This window comes from Lotus japonicus, chromosome 5, assembly GCF_012489685.1.
Source record: "Lotus japonicus ecotype B-129 chromosome 5, LjGifu_v1.2".
Taxonomy (NCBI): domain Eukaryota; kingdom Viridiplantae; phylum Streptophyta; class Magnoliopsida; order Fabales; family Fabaceae; genus Lotus; species Lotus japonicus.
The window spans coordinates 61,569,562-61,592,310 of NC_080045.1; the positions used below are offsets into that span (position 1 = coordinate 61,569,562).

The 22,749-nt window shown below is 35.1% G+C and overlaps 3 protein-coding genes and 1 pseudogene across 4 annotated transcripts; 2 read left to right on the forward strand and 2 right to left on the reverse strand.

Moving 5' to 3' along the window:
• Window positions 1-2,635: 2,635 nt before the first annotated feature.
• Window positions 2,636-4,358, forward strand: LOC130720924 (60S ribosomal protein L36-3-like). Its single transcript, XM_057571630.1, has 4 exons — window positions 2,636-2,755; window positions 2,880-2,985; window positions 3,883-4,082; window positions 4,177-4,358. Exons 2-4 carry the CDS (start codon window positions 2,884-2,886, stop codon window positions 4,208-4,210), a joined length of 336 nt encoding a protein of 111 aa, XP_057427613.1. The 5' UTR covers window positions 2,636-2,755; window positions 2,880-2,883; the 3' UTR covers window positions 4,211-4,358.
• A 6,605-nt stretch (window positions 4,359-10,963) lies between these two features.
• On the reverse strand, window positions 10,964-15,463 carry LOC130717296 (protein NLP6-like). Of its 2 annotated transcripts, XM_057567475.1 has the most exons (6): window positions 15,049-15,189; window positions 14,597-14,687; window positions 13,791-14,362; window positions 13,537-13,584; window positions 12,478-13,417; window positions 10,964-12,273 (listed from the first exon to the last, which is right to left on the reverse strand). In XM_057567475.1, exons 3-6 carry the CDS (start codon window positions 14,331-14,333, stop codon window positions 11,174-11,176), a joined length of 2,631 nt encoding a protein of 876 aa, XP_057423458.1. In that variant the 5' UTR covers window positions 14,334-14,362; window positions 14,597-14,687; window positions 15,049-15,189; the 3' UTR covers window positions 10,964-11,173. The 2 variants fall into 2 exon arrangements, with proteins under 2 accessions (XP_057423458.1, XP_057423457.1); XM_057567474.1 differs by lacking the exon at window positions 14,597-14,687 and having other exon boundaries at window positions 15,049-15,463.
• A 972-nt stretch (window positions 15,464-16,435) lies between these two features.
• Window positions 16,436-17,679, reverse strand: LOC130719941 (NAC domain-containing protein 83-like). Its single transcript, XM_057570532.1, has 3 exons — window positions 17,483-17,679; window positions 16,883-17,142; window positions 16,436-16,576 (listed from the first exon to the last, which is right to left on the reverse strand). The coding sequence occupies exons 1-3, from the start codon at window positions 17,673-17,675 to the stop codon at window positions 16,436-16,438; spliced, it is 594 nt and encodes a 197-aa protein (XP_057426515.1). The 5' UTR covers window positions 17,676-17,679.
• A 2,830-nt stretch (window positions 17,680-20,509) lies between these two features.
• Window positions 20,510-21,392, forward strand: LOC130718565 (probable 3-hydroxyisobutyrate dehydrogenase-like 3, mitochondrial; annotated as a pseudogene).
• The last annotated feature ends 1,357 nt before the right edge of the window (window positions 21,393-22,749 follow it).

A 22,749-nucleotide genomic window follows, 5' to 3' on the forward strand; every position in this document is an offset into this window, starting at 1 on the left:
AAATAAATGCCAATTAAAGCACCTAAAAGCATAGTTAGTTTGCGTCACTTAATTCATTCATGTTGAAAGACAGGATTCAGACAAGGAACAATCTCCGTATGCGTCAGGTGATCACGAATGAGGATGTCTTATGTTCTTTGTGCGGGTTGGTAGAGGAGTCTACAACACATCTTTTCTACCTATGTCATGCCACAAACCCGATTTGGTATGCATGCGCTAATTGGCTGGGAGTTCCATCATCATTGGTGCCTTCTCCACGTGAACACCTGCTTCAGTTCCACTAAAGCACAAAGAGTGGGGAGTGTGTTATTTGGATGGCAATTGTGTGGAATGTATGGCTACTCCATAACAAATTTGTTTTTAATGGGGGAAAGAATTTGACAGGAATCAAGCACTAGGCTAGCACAATTGAAAGCTTGGCAGTGGCTACGTATAAAAACGAATGGATTCACCTACTCTTGGTTCGAATGGTTGAGGAATCCAAGCTCTTGTATTCAAGCGTTATGAGGGGATGGGCAATAACAGGATTGCAATTCAAGCTTACTTAAGGATGCTCACAATACAGTTGCAAACACTACATGGTGTATTGTATTGTAGCAGGGAGTAATATATAGTGAGGCTTAGCAGGTCATTCCCATTTTGGGTTGACATTGATTAGAGCTGGGTACGCGGGTGGCCCGCCCCGCGTAGGCCCGCATTTTAGCGATCCTCTATTTTCCGGGCTATAGCCCGCACTAGTCCGCGGTTTCGCGGGTCGATCCGCGGGCTTTGGCCTCTCTCACCCCCTTTTTTGCCCTCGTAGGCCCGCCCCGCATTGACCCGCCCCGCGCTGGCCCGCTCCACATAGGCCTGCATTTTAGCGGTCCTCTATTTTCCGGGCTATAGCCCGCACTAGTCCGCGGTCTCGCGGGCCGGTCCGCGGACTTCGACCCGCTTACCCAGCTCTAACATTGATTTTATATTTTTGCTTCTGTTTTGTCATGTATTTCATGTTCTCTTACTTTCTTGATGGTTCTAGTTTCTTCTAGTCCATTTCTCATTGTATTTGGGTTAGCATCCCTTGTGCTAAATTGAATGCAAAATTTTGGCTTATAAAAAAAAACCAACTCCTCCATTCATTCATGTGAATAATTTTTATTTTTAAGTTTATTATACTCACCAACTTTAAAATGGTACCTCAAAAAAAATTAAAAAGGTACCAGATGTAGATAAATGTGTTCACTTTTTTAAAATTTAAATTAAATTAATGGCATGAAACGGGTTAAAAATAATGCATGGCCAACATTTCTTATAAACTAACTTTTTTTTTTGTGCTTTACAAGTATCCTTCACCGGAGATAATCATATTTGAGCTGAAAATATTCACATCATAGTGAGGCAATCTCTCTCAATTAGGTTTCTCTTAAAATAACTAAATGCATTTGATTTTATTATTTAAATATTATATATTATATTCTCAATGAAAGTTTAAATAATTGTAGAAAAATAATTTATTTTATTGAAATTTAAATTTTCAAAATCCTAAGGGTGGCAGCAGATGAGGCAGCTCCCACGTGCTTCACCGAGTATGAAAGAAACTACCTTTGACCTCTCAACACATGAGCATAACCCATTTTCTAAAGTCTGCTATTGGCATAATTGAAGGCATTTTAAATTTTAAATTTTGAGCCTAATTTAGTTTTTCTAAAAGACTAGTTTGGCCTTTAAGCTAACTTCACAATAACATAATTAAATAAATAGTAAATCACCTTTAAAAAATAGTAAATCAAGTGGATTGGTGTAGTGATTAAATATCCTTTAATAAGCGATTGAGGTTTTAATTTTCAACTCATGTGAGTGGAAAAAAAACTCATTAATTGGACTCCTATAACTTAGTATGCTGACAATGTGACAATGCATAATTTCATAACTACTGCCCGTGAGATACCTCAATCAAGACAAATAAATAAATAAATCCGTCAAGTGGGTCATCCATGATTAGATTTAATAATTTTCTTACGTGATAACCATTTTATCTAAATAAATGGTCAAGAATCCCAAGATTATAATATTAGGCCATGTAACTTTTTGAATAAGACACGTAACATTTTAAAGTTAGCATGTGACTATTAAATAACTTTTAAACTTCACAATTTATGATTACATATAATAGTTAGTTTTATTTCTATTTGTTCAAGTCAATTACTAAATCAAAAGGTCCAAACATCATCTCAGCCGATTTAAAGGACTTACACTTAAGCAAATGTAATTCTAATTAGTGTTTGAGTAGTTGCACGATGACCGAGATACAACGACTAAAACAAGGTGGCCCAGAGCCAACCTTGTGCTCAAAAGCACCATTCGCAAATGATAAATCTCATATGCATGCCGATAACGACAAAAAAATAAAAAGTTAAAAATGTAACTCAAAGTAAAAATAAATATTGACAACATATTTTTTTTTATTTAACACGGTTCATGTATTTTTTTTAATACTCAACATATTTATTTAAAAAAGATTCAATTTTATTGAGATGTGTTCAAAAGATATATTGCTCGTATTTCTCCAAGCAAAACAATTGTTTTCCAAAAAACAATATTGAAATTTATAAAAAAAGCAACTATACAACTATTGGGCCGGGCCTAGTTGTTTACTCTGAAAATGGATTAACGACCCGACTCAATTCCGTGTAATAAAAGAAGAACCCTAACTCCTTCTCTCCCATTCCCAGCGCACACATTGGAATTAGGGTTTCTGTTCTCACAAGCGCGAGAGGTAAACTTTCACATTTCCACCTTCTTCTCACGCTTCAAACCCATGATCTCGTTTCGATTGTAATCTCAGCTTCTTCCATTGACAATTCTTAACCGTGTATGCGTTTTTCGTTCTATTGGTGCAGGGAAATGGCTCCTAAACAGCCTAGTACTGGCTTGTTCGTTGGTTTGAACAAGGGTCACGTTGTCACCAAGAAGGAATTGGCTCCACGCCCTTCAGATCGCAAAGGAGTAAGCTCGTTTTTCCCCTTTGATTTAGGTTATAAGTGTCTTATTTGCACTATTTGAAATTGCAAGTTCTGTTGTTGGAATCACTTTATCTTTCAATGTACTAGCTGTGTGTTTAGCATCTGTAGTGATTGTAATTTGTAATTAGATGACTGTTTTTGTTATTTAGGTTTTCCAATGTTTAGCTACTTTGTCTCAGTGACTGGTTTTTTAGATCCTAGGGAGGGAGAGATTTTTCTGTTTACTTTGTGGAATTATTTCATGAATTTAGCTTGTGAAGCCTGATTTCTCATATTCTGTTATTTGAATTTTTCATCTTGACTTAAAAAAAGGATGCTGGGTGCCATTTAGAGAAATGATGTATTGTATTATTTTGATTTCAGCTTAAGTTTGTTGTTATCTTTTTGTGAGGGGAACTTCATTGTATTGTCTTGTCTATACATTAGTGAAAATCATAAAACTGCAGCTAAGCCTTTACTTGTTACTTTGAGTTCTTACTATAGGCATTTTTAGTTTGTTGTGACCTGAGATCTTGAATCCCATATTTTCAGAATTTCAGTCATTTTTTGTTCCTGAGCTGAATCTTTTTGGGGAACTGTTTTTTGTTCTTCTAGTCCATCATAAACTGTAATCTTGAGTTTGCAAGTTCAATATATATGCTGCTACCATCTGTAGGATGTACAAATAAGCGTAAGGTAACGAAATATTAGATGCATCTTCTGATGGCTCATCTTGGGTCAGCTCATGTGTAAAAGATATAAGTTAGTAGACGAATATGGGATGGGAGGGTAAACCATCTCTCTACCATTTACCTTATATAAAAATGACTAAATTTTGTATTTATTGTTCTTGACTTGCTTACCTTGACTGTGGTACTAAGAAATGTTTTGACTTGAACAGAAAACCAGCAAGAGGGTGCACTTTGTGAGAAGCCTCATCCGTGAGGTTGCTGGGTTTGCTCCTTATGAGAAGCGTATCACTGAGTTGCTCAAGGTTGGAAAAGACAAGAGGGCACTCAAGGTTGCAAAGCGAAAGCTAGGAACCCACAAGCGTGCAAAGCGAAAGCGTGAGGAGATGTCCAATGTTCTCCGAAAGATGAGGTGGGGCACCATTCTTTTGTCAATGTTACACATTCTTGAATGTATATTTCTTTGTCGTTCCTTTTGCTTATGCTACTTCCCTATTTGTGTGCAGGTCTGGTGGTGGAGCTGGAGACAAGAAGAAATAAGTCTTATTTACTTCGTTCTAGTTTTCCTAGATGGTTTGATGTTTTGATAGACAAGTGCTGTCTTATTACTTTTATTTTGACTCAGTTTATTCAGTTCTGTTTCATGTGTTAAGAAATGCTTTATTTAACTAAGACGTGATTTTGGGCATGTGAAGTGCAATCGGCATATTTTGTTTACCAGAAAGGTGAGCCAAAATGTTTTTATGAGTAAACCTCGCGTATTGGAATTTGTTTTTGCTTTTATTTGTAAAATCATTGATTTGTTAATTTGGATCGTTAACATTGTAGCCTATGTTTTATTTTAAAGGAGTCAAAGCTATGATAAAAATATTATGCTTTTAAATATATAAAAAACATATATTGATTTTATGAGCATTTGAGAATAAAAATGAAAGAAATATTCTTTTAAATCTAGCATAGTTTTACATGGGTTCTCCCTTGAGTGATGATGTTTGTCTCAACCATGGACCTGTTGCCAGGTGCCAACTCGGGAACTAAGCTTTCCTCACTGCGGATTACTTGTGCTCTTAATATTGGTGGGAAATATTTAATTGAAATAAAATATGATTCAATGGAGTAAAATGGTACACAATTTTTGTTTGGATATACATTTATATTTTATTTTGATATCTTACATTGAGTTTATCTATGGCCAAATCCCTCAAACTTTAGAATGGAGTCAAATAGTATTACATGAGTTTTAGCCCCTGTGGTCGCTTTCATGTAATTGGACCCTATACCTTCAAAATATGGACTTGGAAGCACGCAATGAAGCAAAAAGTAAGAATGACTAAGGAATTATAATGAACAAACCGGAGAGGTATTTGCAAAGCTTGGGCAGTAGCTGAGCAAGGATCTAGCTGGGAAATTGGTAATGGTGGGAAAACTCTCTTCTGGAAAGATGACTGGTTACCTACTGGTGAGAGACTCCTCGATTATCTCCCAGAAAATGTCCATACTTGGGAAGCTGATCTCCCTGTCTGCACGGATGCTGCCTCAGACAATCTGCGATCTGATTGCTCTAGTTAGACCTCCTGAATCTTCTAGAGAAGGGGACAGAAGGTACTGGAAGCCCTCCCTAGATGACTTTTTCACCCTGAAGTCGGTCTACCCTCTCCTAGCCTCTGAGACAGGGAGCAAACGCTCCCCCACTTTTGATCAGGTTTGGAAGTACAAAGGTCCCCCCCAGAATCCAGTGTTTCATCTGGAAGTTGGCTCATAACAGACTCCTGACAAACCAGGAACGCATGAAACGGTGCATGACAACCTCTGCCTCTTGTCCTAGATGCAATGATGCAAATGAAACCGTGATACATGCTATTCGTGATTGCCCCTACATCCAAGAGGTCTGGAATTATTTTATCCCAAGTACTAAATGGAATAAATTCTTCAGCCAAGGTATGTCCCAATGGCTTCACCATAATCTCAGGAAAAATTGGGTCCATAAATCTGGTTTCAATTGGGCCATTCTGTTTGGGGTGATTGCGTGGCACATTTTGGAAAGACAGATGTGATCTCATATTTAACAATCACATTACCTTGCCATGTAATATGGCCATTAACATCACCATATTTACTACTGAAATTACCAGATTTCTGAGTAAGCCAACTGAGGAAGAGAGCCTACACCTGCCTAATATCCATGTTGTCTGGAAACCTCCTGACCAAGGCATCTGGAAACTGAACTGTGATGGCTCTTACCTCCCTAGCAATGGTTCTGCTGCCTGTGGCGGGATAATTTGAAACCATGGAGGAAGAATCATCTATCATCGAGGTTTCGCTAGCAAACTTCACTATGGGAATCCCCTTAGAGCTGAACTATGGGGAGTAATTAAAGGCATCCAGCAAGCTCTTGAGTTGCGACCCAAAGAACTGATGGTGGAAATTGGCTCAAGAAGCCTTTGATCTGATCACGCTATATTGCCATGGCTCTCATCCCTGTGCTTATTTGATAACAGAGATATCCAAGTTGGCCTCTCAAGAAGCGGTTATATCTTTCCACCTCATCAATCGCGCTGCTAATGGATGTGCAGATAGATTAGCTAAGCATGGTCATGGAGTTGATTTTTTTCAGTTTAATAGTGAGGTTGTGCCCTCCTTCCTAATTTCAGCTCTAAGGAATGATGTAATGGGATCTGTGATCCCGTAGCCTTTGTTTTCCCGGGCTTCGGCCCGTCAAATTATCAAAAAAAAAATATAATGAACAAATAGTAAAAAACCATTTTGAGAGCTTGAGTGTTCTTGATGTTAAGATTTGTACTCAGCGTGCTTCAGCCTTCAAGACAATCTTGAAACTGGTTTTATTTGTTTGTCTTAAAATAAAGGAGATGAAACTGAAGGCTTGTTGGAGCCATTAAGGCAATATTTTGAATCACATGCGGTTATCCCTACACAAAAATGACATGATTTCCATGAATATGTTTTAGTCTTCTTGAGTTCCTTGTAGATGGAAAAGTCCCTGAAAAAGGGAAAGATCAGGTCTTGAACTTCTGAGTGAGCTTCTCAACTCCTCCTCTACAATCATCTGCAACTCGCTTTACCCTTTCTTTCATGACAGACCCAAACTCAAGGGCACTTTGCTGCACATCATGATAATATGAATGTAAAACCTTTTAATCAATCTCCATATTTAGTCCATTTATAAATCAACAAAATAATAATATCTACTATATACAAAATTAGAAAAATGAAATATTGAATATTATTTTTTGACAACAGAAAAGATATTTTATTGAAAAGAATTCTTCATGAGAACAACACGCTCAAGAAGACAAAAAATCAAAGACAGTTAATACTCATATTACTAGAGAATGAACCTCATTAAAACCTTATTAGGAAAAACCTAATTGGGATAAAAACCTAATGAAGGAAAAATAGTACACCATACTCTAAGTAAATTACAAACAAAAACCCATCAAAACCATAAGTAGCTAAAACATGCCACTTTGCCAAACCACACCAATACATTCTAAACATAACCAGAAACTAGACTCCCAAAACGCCAATAGGAATCTCATTCTACCAAACGAGATTATCTCAAGACCAAAACTACCAAGAGCCATCTCATTGTGCCAAACCCAAAAGAATCTCCATCCCACGTTCCTCAACTCCTCATCAACTCACAGTTCCAACATCTGCCAAAACACCTCGCATTCACAATGTTAACATAAAGCACTCATACCAACCAAATATTAACCATTTGCACATAACCCACCATGACAAAAAGAACTCGTGGTTTTTGCTGTCTTTTCCATAAACCCCAACACAACTAAAAACACTTGCAAGATATATCCCAAAGATACAAAACACCTGTACATGCCACATACAACACACTTGCAGAAGAACTAACAACACATGAGTTGGCAAAATGCAACCTGAGAATGCCAACCATGACAAGCACAGCACGGGCCCATCATACCACAACACAACACCACTTACACATACCAGCCCGAAGACGATAGAACCTGCCTTTGACTGCTTTTCCTCAACCCCACATCTAGGCACACACCTTCATACCCCCACAAGACACAACACCAACGATCTGAGACATCCAAAAAATCTTCAACTCCACTCCTTCCAACCCACCCATAAACGTCATTGCAACTCAGGGTGATTTAATTTAATCTGATTCTTAAGTCTTTGAATCATCATCTCTTCATCACCATTGTAAACCACTCCCACCTCTTTCCCAACCTTCCATGTCTGTCGTGCCCTTGAATCCAGGTCCATACCACCAAACTCATCGTCCGAACAAATAAAGTCTGCCGCCGCCTGTTGTATCAACTTGTTCTTGCTTCCCCTCGGTCTTCCTCTCTTTGCTTTAGGCTTGACCCCTATTCGACCTCCTCTAGCAGCACCAGGCCCTCCTCCCCTTTTTTGTCCTCTTCGTTGTTTTATTTTAGCCAAAATTTCATCATCTGAATACAGTGCCTCAAGTGTTGCTTTATTTGTCTCACCCTCTTCAACATCCACACTCTCATCACAATTAATTTCTCTTAATTTTGCTATATGGCATAGCCCCATTCGAAATCCTGGTTGGTGCTTTGATCTCATGGAATAATTCTCCCTCTGTCAACAAACCAAAAACGGCCTTGGATCTCGCTGGCATATTTATATCCCTCGCCGATGTCCGTTTTTCTTCACTTGTTATTTGAACCGGTGAATCACAAAATGTCACCTCCTTCCTTAACACGTGCTCCAATTGAATACCATCCTCCAATTTAATTGCAATTATAATTATTAATAATTATTCAATAATAATATATCAATAATATGTAATTTATTTTTACATATATTTATCATATTTATAAATAATAATTCAAAATATTTAGACACTTCTAGATTATTTCATAGAGTCTAGGTACTTTAATTCAAGAATGATATAATGCATGTTTACATAACACACTTAAAATGTATGTTTGCATAACAAACATATAATACATGTTTACTATCTATATATGTGTTTATCTTATAATCTACAAATATTCATAACATTTTATGAATGAAATGTATTTTTTTTTGTATATTTTTAGTAAAATTAATAATATGAAAAAATTACATTATATTTTTTATTTCTAAAAATTATTACTAATGAATAAAAGTTTTTTTTGTGTGTATATATTTATTTCTTTAATACACTGCAACACACAAGAAAAAACAACCCATAAAATCATTCCCCACAGACGCGGTTATTTGCCCTCTCAATGGCTTCTACCGTTTGCCCTGCAAAAATAAGGGATTACTATTAAGCTTTCAATGTGCTCATGGGGTTATATGCAATTGGTAAAATATGGAACAATTTAAAGAAAGAAGATTTGACTTTCGCCAACACAAAATGCATCAGACCTCCCCCCAAAATACATAGTCGTGTCCAGTCCTTTTCATTTTTCTTTTTGGTGATTCATTTTATTATTTTAATCCTCATGTTTTCTAACACCTGTTGCATCCCTCCTTCTATTTCCGTTAAATAAAAAAAACCAAACCAAACCACCTAATAATCCTTTCATTTTCTCTTTTTTTTCCTTTCTTTCATATCCTTTCTATTCATTTTCTTTTCTCTTATTTTCACTTCCCACCCAAACAGAGCAAAAAGTGAATTTTCATATGAATTAAAGAAATGAAATAAATAAATAAATTACCGTGAAAACCACAATAGGGGTCACCACCAGGAGCACACAGGCGCACACATCACAATGTTGTCAGATGAATAAATGTGCAACATTGAATACCTTGCATTAAAAATAGGATTAAAAAAGAAACTTCACATAAAATTAAAGAAAAAAAAAAGTTACCATGGTAATCACACAGACCACCAGCAACAGCACGACGTGCACACCGCACAGACCTATAGGGATGAACGAATCTGCATGCTGCAGAAAAAAAATATATTTAACATAAGATTTTCATATTAAATTAAACAAAATTCAATAGATAAAGAATAATTTGCAGGTGCCTTAAACATGAGAGGTAAGGTATGTGGCTTGAAGCATGGTATCATGGATTCATTTTTTACTGGAGGAATTATTTCAAGCTTGAGATACACTGATTGAAGGCATGGTGGCGCTTCAAATGAGGAATTTCGTGCAATTCGAGCTACTGAAAGCTAATTGAATCTGAAGAGAGCTCGGAGAGCATGTGGTAGTGATCATGGCCATAAAAGTTTTCACCTTTGCAAAATAGTGTTTGCATAGAGAAATAAAAAAAATAGTCTTTGTAAAAAAATGTAATATGAATATGAATGAAAAAGTGAAATGATTGTCTATTTTTTTTTTACATGAAATTATTTTCTATTAACTACGAGAAATAAAATATTTAACATTTTTTTTAGGTATTCCATCGCCGACTTTCATGACACTAATTCCTCGTGGTTCGGAGATCATGTTAAATCGTTAGGTTTCTCCCAACAAATTTTTCTTCATACGCACCGCTCAGAAATCGAACCATTAACTAGATGTTTAAAGAATTGAACTATCTACTAATTGTATTATAGATTGTTGTTATAAAATATTTAACATGATAATTTAATTTTTTTCATACTTTATTTAATCATTAATTGACAAATTTTCTAGGCAGTTGGCATGTTTTGCGTTTGGCAAGTGAATATACAAAGGGAGAAGAAAAAAAATGGAATGGAGGTTGGTCAATCTTATGTGAATGAGAATAATTGGATCATAGGAATCATTATGATTATTTTAATATTTGCTGATCATTTTACGTGTTACATATCATATTTTTGTTAGTGAAACAAGTAATTTTATAGAATACAATCCTTCATTTCTTAACAAGTCTAGCTAGGCATACCCCAAAAGATAATTAAAATAAGGAGAGCAGTGGATATACACAGGCCCTTCACCTTCTTTTCACTACTGGATAAGGCACTCAATTTTCTAGAAATGGAAGCATTGCTGAGTGTTGTCTTTTTCAATGAAACATATATAAAAATAATGTTCACTTTTAGGCTTTAGCCTTACTGTTAGTGGATGGCAAATTTAATTTTGTTTGATCAATTTGGCATTACTCTCGTGACTGTTAAGGAAACATGTAGAAGTGTGTGACCATTAAGGTGGTCTAGGGTTTATCCAACATGTGAACTGAAAATTTATTACTATATCTAATATGCAAACCGACAAAAAGTGAACATAACTCTCTTTTTATGAGTTGCCTTGAAGGTTTGTTCTTGTTGCACTTTACCGACATCAAACACACTAAATTTCAGTATCAATATTTGATCCTAAAAGTTGACCACATAATGAATCAGCAAAATATCCTAGTTTTTTCTCATCATAAATTACGTTTGAGTGATACAAAAGATTCAAGAGTGGTAATCCTTTGATCTAATAATAATCTTCAGTTTCTTACAACTTGAACAGATCTTAACCAAAATCTATTTTTTCCCTATTGTCCTAAAGATCACAAGAATCTACATAATTAAGTACAAACTTAACCTATATATACAGCCATTTCTCACTCCCCTGAGCTCTCACATGAGCTTCCCAGATTGGAAGTGATATCATGCACCAAAACCCTGATTATGTGGCTTGCTGATGATCTCGAAACATCAATACACTCCTGCAGGTCGGCATCACAGGCTATCAAAACCCACTCTTGATCATCATCCAGGTACTTTATATCAAATGTACCCACCTCTAGTTTCAACCTTTTGGAAACTTCTTCTTTCAATTCCACAATGCCACATGTCAAGGAGACCCGAAACCTTATGATGTCTTCTCTGTATGTCGCCTTAATAGTCACTGTTTTCATTTCTTTCTTAGCCGCGAAAGGTGTCACTGTTTTGCCAAGTGTATCCACAGGTCGCTTAGGAGCCAAACTAGAACAACCTGGAGGATTATTAGTTGGACAAGCTTCTGGAACCTGATCCTCCAAAATGGCCTCTGCTGCTGAAGGACACAAATTTCTCAAGTCTTTAGAACTTCCAGCATCCTCTATTAGCATTCCTCCAAATGGCTCTTGAAGTTCTGTTAACACAATGTCAGGTATAGGGATAGGACTTGGTGAGTTCAACGTATTAATCGGCTGCAGCGGCGACGACTCCGGTGATCCCCTCGGCACAACACATCGCTCATTGTTGGATGTGATGGATATGTCTTTTACATGTGAACTTTCAATTGGGGGACTACCGTAGCATGAACCATGAGAAGTAGGATTTGTGCTATCTTCACTAGAGCCACTCCCAGTTCTAATCCTTCTTGGACCTTTATCATTAAACACTTTCTCAAGATTTTGTGTCATTCCTCCTAGCAATGGATCTTCAATTTCTAATATTTTAGAGGCATCAATTTCATTCTCTTTCATCTGAGACTCTAATGGCCTCATGCTTGCTTGCTGGCTGAACTTATTTGGAGTAGAAGGCTCAGGAAAGGAACCAACAACTGGAAGTGGACTTGTGCTGAGAGAATTCAAACCGAATGCTCCTTCAGCACCTTGGACGGATTCAATAACACGCTTGAGCTTGGACAAGGACCGGTTAACCTTGTTGATCTTCCGAGATGGCCAGCGGGATATACCGTGCTGCCTACAGATGCGCTTCATTGTAGTGGGGCAAACTGCAAAATCAGAATACATCTAAGAACAATATGTTTGACTTAGAGATAAAATAACCACAGGATGAACTTCATTCTAGTATAGCAAACGTTTGTAATAGATTCATAAATGTAAATATAAATGTTATGTATTTCCAGCTAGCAGAAGAAGCATAAAGATAACAAATGAAGTATTGCTTATCACTATATGTCAGAGTATGAACATACCACCAAGGCTCTTTGCAGCATCTTTAAGACTCCCAGCGAAATAACGTTGTAGAACTTCAAGACTAATTGATTTCTCAGTTTTTCCACGTTTCCTTTCTGAGGGTTTCTTCATGGTTTTAGTCTCTAAGGAGGACATTTGATCAATGTTTCCACCTGCATTATCACCATGAGCCCCTCCTTCATTCATGTCATTGCAGTTCATCATTGTTTGTTGTTCTGATGGATCCTTTGGCACTTCCTCCACCATATTCGGCGAGCCACCAGGTCCAGGTGGTGATTGAACAGATTGAGCAATTGGAATAGATTCAAGCCTCAACGTAACTCTTTCATTTGTTGCTTCAATAATTTCAACTGAACCACCATCCTCAAGTTCAACACCAGCAGCAATCTTAAGACTCTGAAAGTGCTGTTTCATTGTTGCCAATATGGATCCCAACAGTGTCTTCTGTTCACTAAAGTGTGTGATCCTAGGAGGCAGAAAAAATTCTAACACATAATCATCATCTCCTGTATGAGAGCTCCGTAAACAGATTGCAAAACAACTTGTTAACCCAAACATGAGAGCATAATGAACTAGGGGGTAATCAGTTTTGCAGAATTGGGTAATGTTTGGGCAGAAGCACATGCTGTGGGACGAAAAAGCCCTCCCAGCAACCCCTTGACCTTGTTGTAAGTGATGCTCAACACAGGCCTCGCGGAAGCCCCATAGATGAGGATCTATGATGTACGACGCTACATCAGTTATAGACATGCAAACTTGCCCCATGCAACTACCATCAAAACTAGAACAAATTTTCTTTAAACCACCACCGTGTGCCAAAACGCTCCGGTGCCGACAGGGAACCCATGTTTGGGCCAGAGGTAAATTATGAGTTTCACACACCACTGTCAATATCTCCAAAATCTCTGATAACGCATTCTGACGCCCTTCATTGCAAATCTGATTTAAAAGCATTGCCAAGTTATATCTGTGGGAATCAAGGGGTAAGGTATAAAACAACAGTAATGTTATACAGATATAACAGATAGGGATGCGTCATGCATGATTGTTAAGATCACCTGAGTGTATGGAGGCTCCAAAATTTCTGAACTCTTCAAGTTTACTGCCTAAAAAGAAACCAACAGCAGGTGATTGAAGAATCTAAATATGATTTTAACTATATAAAACTTCTACCATGAATCTTGATATACTATAACTTATTATCATCACATGGTACACATCTGCCTATCAAAAAAAAAAATCACATGGTACACATCAAACATAAGCATACTACAAAACTTAGTATAAATAGAAAAGTTGGAAGAAACCCAACCTCAAGGGCTTTGCAGATTTTTTCAACCTCAGGACCATAGTTAATCTTCTGTGAAGTCATTATCAACTCCAGCACACCAACACATGACTGCAATGCAGGTTCAAACACAGGCAAAGCCAAGGTTCCACGAACATTGTAATGTTCAGCATGATCACGTCGTGGATACTCTTTATTGGAATAGTACAGAACATTGGGAGTCCACTCTGGTAATTTATGCTGAAAAACGCGACCAGGAAGTCCCAGAGTTCCATCATTCTCTCCATCAGCAGAAAACATGTACATCAGGGAGGCTGTTCTATACTGATGAAGTCCATTACTATGCGGGTCAAGAACAAAGGGTTGACCAGAAGTTGTAAGCACATACCGATTACCATTCCTCACAGGTGCCCAAACCTGAGCCAGAACATTCAGTTCAGTCAACTCTTTGAAGTGGCGAAGCGCTTGTGTCATCCTTTCCTTGATTACACAAAAGCGATCCAAATTTTCTATAGGTGGCTGAGGCACAACGGGTGGCAAAAGCTTATTGTTGTCATCATTTTCCATTGGCTTCTCAGTTACTGAATTTGAATCACCTGAAAATAGTAGCTTTAGTTGGCAAAAATGCTGCTCCCAGCAAAAACTACAATTTATGCTAAGCACCTAATGACATTTGAGAAAAGGATGAAAAACTTCACAGTTATGGCAAGAAAATATTTGATCTCAACTTCATAATATGTCTAGAACTTCTGAACCTTACAAATGCTCCAAGAATCATAAACAGTGTAGCATAACAGAGGCAAAAGGTAAAAGCCCAAGAAAGCAATTACCAGCCACAAGTCTAGGCTTTAGATATTATCTTGCTTGGATACCATTGAAAGGAGTACAGAGATGTGAAGCCATGGAGCATTGAAGCTTCAGCTGTTGAGTTTAGAAGAGGGAGATAAAAGAAATTCAACTTCAAACCCATATATATCATCTATACCTTATAGTCAAGTTCCAAAGCAATCAAATGGAGCTTCAAGCACTATAATAGGCTGTTTTTCTTAAAAAAAAATTGATTCTTCATTATACATAAACACATAGGTAAACTAGGCTATGTGCATACCAATAAAATCAATTCTGGACTATATTGCATATTCAGATCAATCAAAGCAAAACTAGTTGCATCAATTAAAGTTACAGTCAAGTGGATATTAACTATTAAGCAAGTACAGAAGATGGGTGAAAAATCCAAAATTCAACTCAATAGAAAACCAATCTGAAAGGAAGCAATACATACAGGGAAAGATCTTGTGGCAATCTGAGAAAGCTGGAGCTGCAAGGCTAGTGTGCCTATCATCTTCTCCATCAGAGAAAGCCCAGAGAGGAGAGCAAGGTTGGTCAGACATGGTGGAGAACAGAAAAGGTGACATGGGGTTGGAGACAAAGGACATGTGATCCATAGGCCATGAACTTTCCAAATCCAGATCAAAATCCATGGCAAATCCAGGTTCCTCTGTTGGTCTAGCCTTTTGTGGAAAGTCTGGCTTTTCTTCATCAGATTCTGACATTTTTCTCTCTCAGGGTGCTAACTTTGGAAGGAGAAGTTTGTGGGTTTAGACTGTGAAGAGGAATGTGAGAACAGCATAGAATAGATGGAGATGATGATGACCACAATGGGTAAAATTGAAGAATGCATAAGAGTCAGATTCCATGTGAATTTTTTTACAATGGCTTAGCCACTTGTGAATAAATTATTCAACAAAATTATTTAGAAAAAAAGAAGCAAACTTTTATTTTCTTGTTGTGGCATCAACTACCAAAAGAAGTGCACTTGCACTTGTCTCTGTCTTTTGTTTATTTTATTTGTAACAACACTTTCAACCACTGGTACATATCTGGGGGAGGTAACACAATCAAAGGAGATTTGGTGGTTAAGTTACTTGTACTTGTTTGATGGGGAAAAAAAAAACTCTTGTTGGAAGAGCTAGTTAGATCTATCGAAATACGAATGTTATCTGCTCGAATCAGAATTTATCTCATCCCGAGCTGAATACTTGTGTTAGAGAAAAACAAGGAAATTTGGCCTATAGGATGGAAGAAATTGATATTTTTGTCTTATGTGGGTTCTAACAACACAGAAGTACCTGTCTTATGCGGGAGAGGATGATTGAAATTTAATATGCATTTACTTAAATTTCGTAGTAATGATTATTACCTTTTTAGTTGTTTTTATTACTTTATTTTTTTATATTCACTTTGTATGTTAGAATTTAGATACATTTTTTGACAGCAAAAAAATAACATGTATTACCTCATTTTGTTATATGTTTATGTTTATTGTCTATTTAACTTAGAAATGCTACATACTTTTATTTTTTTCAATTTGTAATAAAATATTAAAAATAGGTAAACACTCTTATAAATAGTAAAATAAATATTACATTTTTAATATCATATTAGAGATATATCAAATATACTAAATTTTTTAAAATGACAAAAAAAAAAAACCAGTGCATTGCAATGCTACATAGCTACTAGGTCTTTCATAAAAGTGATAATGAGGTTTGATTATATATATCTCTCATCGCATATTATCTCTCATACATGATCAAAACTAGCAGTTTTGAATTGAATATTTTCAATTCGCTGCCCTTAATTAAGGAATGGGTTATTGGGGAAGGTTTTTAGAAACTGTCGCTCTCAACATTGAAATTAATTACTTCGGCAGCACTAGCATTGGAGCTTTCCTCATTACACCCTCTTTCATTATTCACGTTCTTTGCATCCTTATTCTTAAAGATGCGGTAAACAGCCCAATTTGTCACCTGCATTTTTGAGTAATAAAATTATTGACTAATGATGAATAAGACAAAAGGAAACAACTTTGATAATGACATATCATACCTACCAACCAACCGTTCTAATGATAATTTAAAATGTAGTACTTTAAATTTGTACTCAGTTTCGGTGTTAATTAAAATAGGTAGTTTAAGAATTTGCGTTAGGTCTAATTCTACTCCAAAAAATATTTTATAGGTGATGATTTCTCTACCTTTATAAAGAATTATTTGGTTGTATCTCTAATCAATCCGGAACTATAACCATTAGTAAGGCACTATTTTATTCTTTACCTTAGATGAGTTAGAAATTAACGTAAGACGAAACTCATGCATCACCCATTTGGTCCTCCTAGCATTGGTTCCTTGAAATTCCCAAAAATTCAAGGTGTTCCTCCTCCCAATCACCTGATTGTTTTGGGGGATAAGAACATCTTTGCCTTTTTCTATAACTCTCCACTGGCCACTCCCAGCAACTCTAATGTCAATGTTCTCAAAATCACGACCCATGGTGTTGAAGAAGAAACACTTACGTTCATTGAAAATCTTTCCATCTGCAAACACAAATTAAATCCAAAACACCACCTTAGATCAATTTTCACTTGAAATTAAACAACATATAAAACATTCATATTTTATGGGACTTGAAAATTTTGTGATAGGACACAATGCCCATTCTCTGGGTTAGGGTTAGAGCAAGGGCCGTAAAAGATTAAAAGCTCATGGAATAGTAAGAAAATGGTTCCATTTCCAATTTTTAGAACTCACTTGAATTTCAATCAACAAAAAGGACTATTTAGAAAAGAGTGTTAAAGTGAGGGTTGATAACACTTCTCGACTCATAGAATAGTAAAAAGGAGATATTTCATATTTAAAAAAAATTGTGTCACCAACCTCCTCCTGGAAGGTCCCAAGGCTCAATTTGAAACACATCAAAATCTGGGATGATGTGAAAAGGAAGAGGCTGAGCAAATACCCTTCTCTTCAGGTAGAAATCCACAAGAACCTCATCAGTGGGATCAAACTTGTACCCAGGTAGCAACCTAACACTCCCATCATCATCAACATAAGTCATGAGATCCTCCATCTCAAAGGATCGATGTCACAACAAGTGAAGAAGAGACTTGTTTAAACTCTTATAGTGAGTGTTGAAAATTCATGTGGATTGGACGTCAATTTATAACTTGAAATGCAGTGTCATCCATTTTGGGGAGGGAGGAGGGAGAGAGAGAGAGAGAGAGAGCAAAAAGTGAACGTACCATTATTTCTAAACATATTTATTTTCAATTATTATTTTTGTTTAGCCTTAAATTAATTATTTATAAAATTTCAAATAAATTACTTTCCAAATATATATATATCAATTATGTTAATTCTAATTTTATAAATTAATTTTTTTTATCTTAGGCCCACCTTATTCACCAAAAATTTTTATTCCAAAATAATATAATTACTTACATTTAAATGAATTAATGGATTTAATTTCATTTAAAAATAAATTGAGTCATCTACCAAAAAAAAAGGAATTGAGTGTATTATAAATGTAAATAGCCAAATAAGTATAACTTTTTAATTGTATCTATTCTTTTTTTTATTCCGAAAACAATGACTGTATCCATTCTTACCTCTAAAAGGATTTTAATTTTCATTAAATATATATTTATCAATTTACAAGTTATTTATTTTCTAATTAAATTTATTAATGATGATATTAGTTTATAAATTTCCAAATTTACTTATTTCCAAATATATTAATTTACTTTGGAAAAAAATTGAGTTTGTAGAAATTTAAATCAATTTGAATTTGATTCTTTTTTTTGAAAGTCAAAATATTATTATATTTAATATTATATATATATATATATATAAATAAGCTATAATTCTGAGTAGAAAAAATTAACTAAGAATCAGCATTTTCTTATATGTTATATGATTTATAAAATTATAAATAATTAATAGAATTGTTAGTTTTTTTCAAGTCTATTTTACTGATAAATATAATATTAAAATAAATATTATGGTGTCTACGTGAGAGATTTAAGATGAGAGAGAGAGAGAGAGAGAGCAAAAAGTGAATGTAACATTATTTCTAAACATATTTATTTTAAATTATAATTTTTGTTTAGCCAAAATTAATTATTTCTAAATATGAAAATTAATTAATTTCCAAATATATATATATATATCAATTAATTTTTTATAATTTTCCAAATTAAATATTTTTTTTGCTTAGGCCCACCCTATTCACCAAAAAACATTATTTTTATCCTAAAATAATATAATTATTTAAAATTTAAATGAATTAACAGATTTAACTTCATTTGAAAATAAATTGAGTCTATTATAAATGTAAATAACTTTAAATACCCAAATAAGTATAATTTCCTTTTTTTTCTTCCGAAAACAATAATTGTATCCATTCTAAACTCTAAAATGAATTTAATTTTCATTATATATATTTATCAATTTAAAAATTAATTTATTTGTAAATTAAATTTATTAATGATATTAGTTTATAATTTTCCAAATTTACTTATTGCCAAATATATTTAATTTACACTGGAAGCAATTTGAGTTTCTTTAGAAATATAAATAAATTTGAATTTCAAAATAATATTATATATAAGATTATTTCTATATATATATATAAAGTAATTTATAATAATGAGTTAAATTAATTAATTAATTAAGAATCAACCTTAATTTTATATATAATATAATTTATGATATTATAAATAATTAATAGAATTTTTAAAGTGTATTTTACTGATAAATATAATATTAAAATTACTAATATATACTAGAGATTTTGCACGTGATATGCACATGTGTGTTTATTTATTATTCATAAACTTTCATAATAAATTTAAACATATGTAGATATTTTTATTTTTTAATATATAAAAAACATGAAAGAAATAGATTTTATTAATTATGAAGTAATTTTTTTTCGGAAACTAAATATACTATTGAAAGGAAGAATTACATGAGAACAAGCTGAATTCCTCTTGTAACAAAAAAAAATGAGAACAAGCCCTCTCATGAAATGGGTTAATTCCAAACCAAGAACAACTAAATAGACATGATGTCTCATCCTTTATAGTACCTAATACTTAGGGATGAACCTCAGTAAAACCTTAGAAGAAATCCATTAGGAAAAACCCTAGTGAAGGAAAAAATAGTACTCAATCCCAAGTAAGCAACTCTAAAAAAAAAAAAAAAACAGGCCAACTTAACAATTATACATTTATACCTGCTGCTACAAATTACAGAGCACACAAACTACCAACTGTTAAAAACAACAAAAGCACAGCACTCCAAATGCAATGTCTGCATTGAACAATTGCCTTCTCTTAAAATCCTTGAAGGTGCCTTCCACATCTTGGTATATTTATTAAAAAAGCACTCTCCTGCAACCTGCAATAAAAACATAATTCCCAAAAACATAGGAATACAACCCAAATGAAAGTTTATATCGAAATGTTTTATTCAATAATTAATGTTTGATAAATTTTTTAGGTCATTTAATGCATTTTCATATATAATAAACATTAATAATATTATTAGTTATTTCGTAAAGAAATTATTAAAAAATGTAATTTAATAGATACAAGTATACAACTATGCTAAATAAAACTGTTCAAAAAAAAAATTGGTGTAGCGATGGAACTTTTGAGAGGGAAATATTCCGTCAAAAATTAGCAAAATACTATCATCAAGCCGTTTCTTGTAGCGACAAATTGATTTCCCTCTCTAAACTATTAGAACTAGCGACAGAAAATGAGAGGAAACTAATCCGTCGCTAATGAAGACGGATTTACGCACCATTTGTTGGTCTTATGTGAATCTGTGACGGAAAAATGCCCTTTCTAAACTGCGGTCGCTAACTCCACCTCTTTCTACGAGTAGTTTACTTTTACCTTTGTTTGAATCTTATGATTCAAATCCAATACTATCACTCAGTAATCAAGGAGTACGATGGAAACTTGTTATCCAAACCCCATTGTTCCAACCAAAACCCGCATCGGTTGGATTGGCATCGGCGTAATGGGCGGAGCCATGGCCTCTTGCCTCCTCAACGCTGGCTACTTCGTCACCATCTACGCTCGCAACCCATCAAAACGTCTTCCCTTACAATCCCAAGGTGCCCATGTTGCCAATTCCCCAGCACAAGTTGCACACTCCAGCGATGTCGTTTTCACCATGTTGGGTCACCCACCAGATGTTCGATCCGTGGTCTTAGAGAACACCGACAGTGTTCTTTCTGGGTTAGCTCCTGATCGTGTCCCAGCAGCCACCGTGTTCTTGCCAGGGAGATATTCACAGCAGCGCGTGCCAGAGGTTGTTGGTCTGTGGATGCTCCTGTTTCTGGTGGTGATCACGGTGCTAGAGATGGAAAGTTGGCAATATTTGGAGCTGGGGAGTGTGCAGTGGTGAAATGGTTACAGCCCTTGTTTGAGATTCTGGGGAAGGTTACCTACATGGGTCAAGCTGGTTGTGGGCAGAGCTGCAAAATTGCGAATCAGATCACCGTCGCTTCGAATTTGGTTGGTTTGAGTGAAGGTTTGGTGTTTGCAGACAAGGCTGTAGAGATGGCAGGAAAACCCAAACCCGCGGGGCCCAACCCGAACCCGACCCGAAATTATGGGCGAAACCCGATTTCTTTGGGTTTGGGTTTCACCCAAATTTTAAAACATGTTTGGATTTGGGTGTGGGATTGATTAAACCCGCACCCAAACCCAAACCCAAACCCGAAGTCTTATGCATGTAATTACCAACCCTTATATATATATTATTAAAGCTACTAAGTGGAGTTTTTTTAAAGTTACTAAGTAGGCTTATGTTCATGAACTATATTTTTTCCTTTGTATTGGAATGATAATGAGGTTTAATCAACTTATTTTCATGTTGTTCTCTTATGTACATGTTGTTTCCGGATTGATATTTTTGAATTTTTGTCGGTTCGGTGCTCACATTGAGTTTTGGGTTTGGGTTCGGGTAACCCGAAACCCAGGGGTTTGGGTTTGGGTTTAACTTTTACACCCATATTGAATTTGGGTTTGGGTTTGGATTTGGGTGTTAAGTTTGGGTTTGGGTGTGGGAATGGCCAAACCCGCACCCACGGGGCCTATTGCCAACCCTAAAGGCTGGGCTTGATTTGAAGCAGTTTATGGGAGCAATCAGAGGTGGGGCTGCAAGGTCTAAAGCTCTGGATTTGTTTGGGGAGAGGATGATTGAGAAGAAATTGATGATTCACATGCCATTAGAATATGCCCTGCCAAAATGTGCAGTTTTTTTTTTGCTACATTGATGAAATGATGTTCACATCTGATCTTCTTATCATAAGTGTGGTTGCTATCCCTCCAAAAAAATGCTTGATGTTAGCACATTTGGTTTTTTCTTCCACAAATCGGACTTGATTTTGTGGCCTGATTTTGTCTATTGAGTTTGTGTAAGTATCCTAAATGATAAGAAAATCGATTGTTGTATAGAGTTTTTTTTCCTTTCTTATCAAATATGAAAAAACTAAAATTACTTTTATATACAAGGGCAACCCTTTTTATAAATTGGGATGAAAATCGGTTTACATCTCACTCTAGTGGCACCTTGAGCTGTTGATTCAGCTAGGAAAGGAGAAAATTTCTCACTGTTTCTAGGAATGCGACAATGAAAAAAAGAAAAGAAAAGATGGCAGTTAGTGGAGATTAGATTAAAACTTAAAAAGTTTCTTTGTTGACCAATTACATTAATATAAATATAATTAGCTGGCTAGCCTCGATCCCACACCAACAATTATTATGATACCTAATCTTACGTGCTGATCTGATTAATTAGTTTTTTACCCTTGCTCATCACATGGATGTACTCATATTATTATGTCTATATTAGATTAAATTGATCTTAAAAATAAATTTTTTATCTTACTTAGCTTTATTAATATTCATATTTTGTTTATTATAATTTTAAATTTGTCTACTTTCAAAAAAAAATTAAAAGTTGTCCAATACAACTTAATATTTATAAACCAATCTGGTCATCAGATCACGTTTTTTTTTTCTCTTTTACTGCTTACTCTAAAATATTTTGTACAAAAACAAAACAATGATTTGGAGAAAAATGTACAAATATAAGAGATGGAGAAAAATAAAAATGATTGTAAG